Below are 1344 nucleotides of genomic sequence, written 5' to 3'. Positions count from 1 at the left end.
GCGACCCCCCCCCCCCGAACAGAATGAAAGGCAAAGTCGACCTCGGCGGAGTTTGAACTCAGAACGAAACACAATAATCATAATAATAATAATAATAATAATAAACCTGAGCTACTGCTTACCTCGTAGTCGGCGGATCCGTGGTCAGGCCGAGTACCAATCACTCCGAGTTTGTCCGTGTACTTCAGCCTGCGACACACGGTGCATATAGTACCCGAGATCTTGAGAAGACCCGGTCGAAGCATCACGAAGGATGAAAGCCACTAAGTCACACAACTTGTATAATACCTCTGTGTATATATATATATACGTGTTTATGTATGTATGTTTATAACCACAAACGGAGGGCAAGGTCCTTCACGATAATCGAGCAGTGTCCTATAATATATATATATATATACATATATCTATACAGATGGCATAGATGGGGCGGGACAGTCTGTATGGTATATAATACAATGTATAAAAATATATTAGATTATGTCTGTGTGTAAGAGAAAGCAACGGGAAAGGTGTTCACACAGGTAATGTTATATTTTATATATATATGTATATATAGTGTATTTACAAGTGGCACAGAGGGATCGGGGCAGCCCGTACAGTAGGGAATATAGTATTGTTATGTTATATATGCGTGTGTGTGTGTGTGTTAGAGACAGTAATTGAGTGAGAGCAAGGTGCTCCTTCGCAACCAGCTGCAAAACCTCGCCGGATGTCTTTGCCATGCGGATTGGCAAAGTCAAACAGGACCTTTTTTAGTTTCGTATCTTTCTAACTACAACATCAACAAACAATTATGATAATCCCTTCTACTATATAGACACAAGGCCAGTCATTTCAGAGGACGTGGATGAATCGATTACATCGCCCCCCAGTGTTCGATTGATACTTATTTTATCGACCCCCCGAAGAGATGAAAGGCCAATTCGACCTCGGTGGAATTTGAACTCTAGGACTTATGTAATTATAACTTACATTTGCATTAAAAAAACGTTGGAACGTTCCCACAGAATGCAATCGCAAATTATCTAAAAATCCATAAACTACAATTAAATTCAATCTTTATTTTTTATGTAAACTTTGTCGAATGCTTTTGCCCTTTTAGTTTCGTACTTTTTTGTAGTTTTATGTAATTGCTTTAAGAACGTGGTTTAGGGGTTAGAGTACTTGGCTGGCGGTCGTAAGGTTATGGGTTCGAATTCCGAAGGTGCGTCGTGTCCTTGAGCGAGATTCTATATTTTACGACGTGGTCATGCTGGGGCACCACCTTCAAGACTTTTTAATTTGAAAGAATCGACTCGAATACTCAAAATTTTAGAGCCTGGTGCTTATTTTATCGGTTTC

At 39.8% G+C, this 1344-nt stretch overlaps 1 protein-coding gene across 1 annotated transcript in view; it reads right to left on the bottom strand.

Moving 5' to 3' along the window:
• LOC106867520 (methylcrotonoyl-CoA carboxylase beta chain, mitochondrial) overlaps positions 1 to 144 on the bottom strand; it is a gene marked incomplete at its 5' end in the record, with an annotated part of 12820 nt that extends 12676 nt beyond the window's left edge. Inside the window, one exon of the mRNA XM_014912415.2 lies at positions 123 to 144. Within this exon, the coding sequence (XP_014767901.2) occupies positions 123 to 144 (22 nt within the window). The remainder of the gene's footprint in view (positions 1 to 122) is intronic.
• Between the last annotated feature and the right edge of the window lie 1200 nt (positions 145 to 1344).

Source organism: Octopus bimaculoides, chromosome 28 (assembly GCF_001194135.2).
Source record: "Octopus bimaculoides isolate UCB-OBI-ISO-001 chromosome 28, ASM119413v2, whole genome shotgun sequence".
Lineage (NCBI taxonomy): Eukaryota > Metazoa > Mollusca > Cephalopoda > Octopoda > Octopodidae > Octopus > Octopus bimaculoides.
The sequence above is the reverse complement of the archived record's forward strand: the minus strand, read 5'-3'. Positions and strand labels throughout refer to the sequence as shown.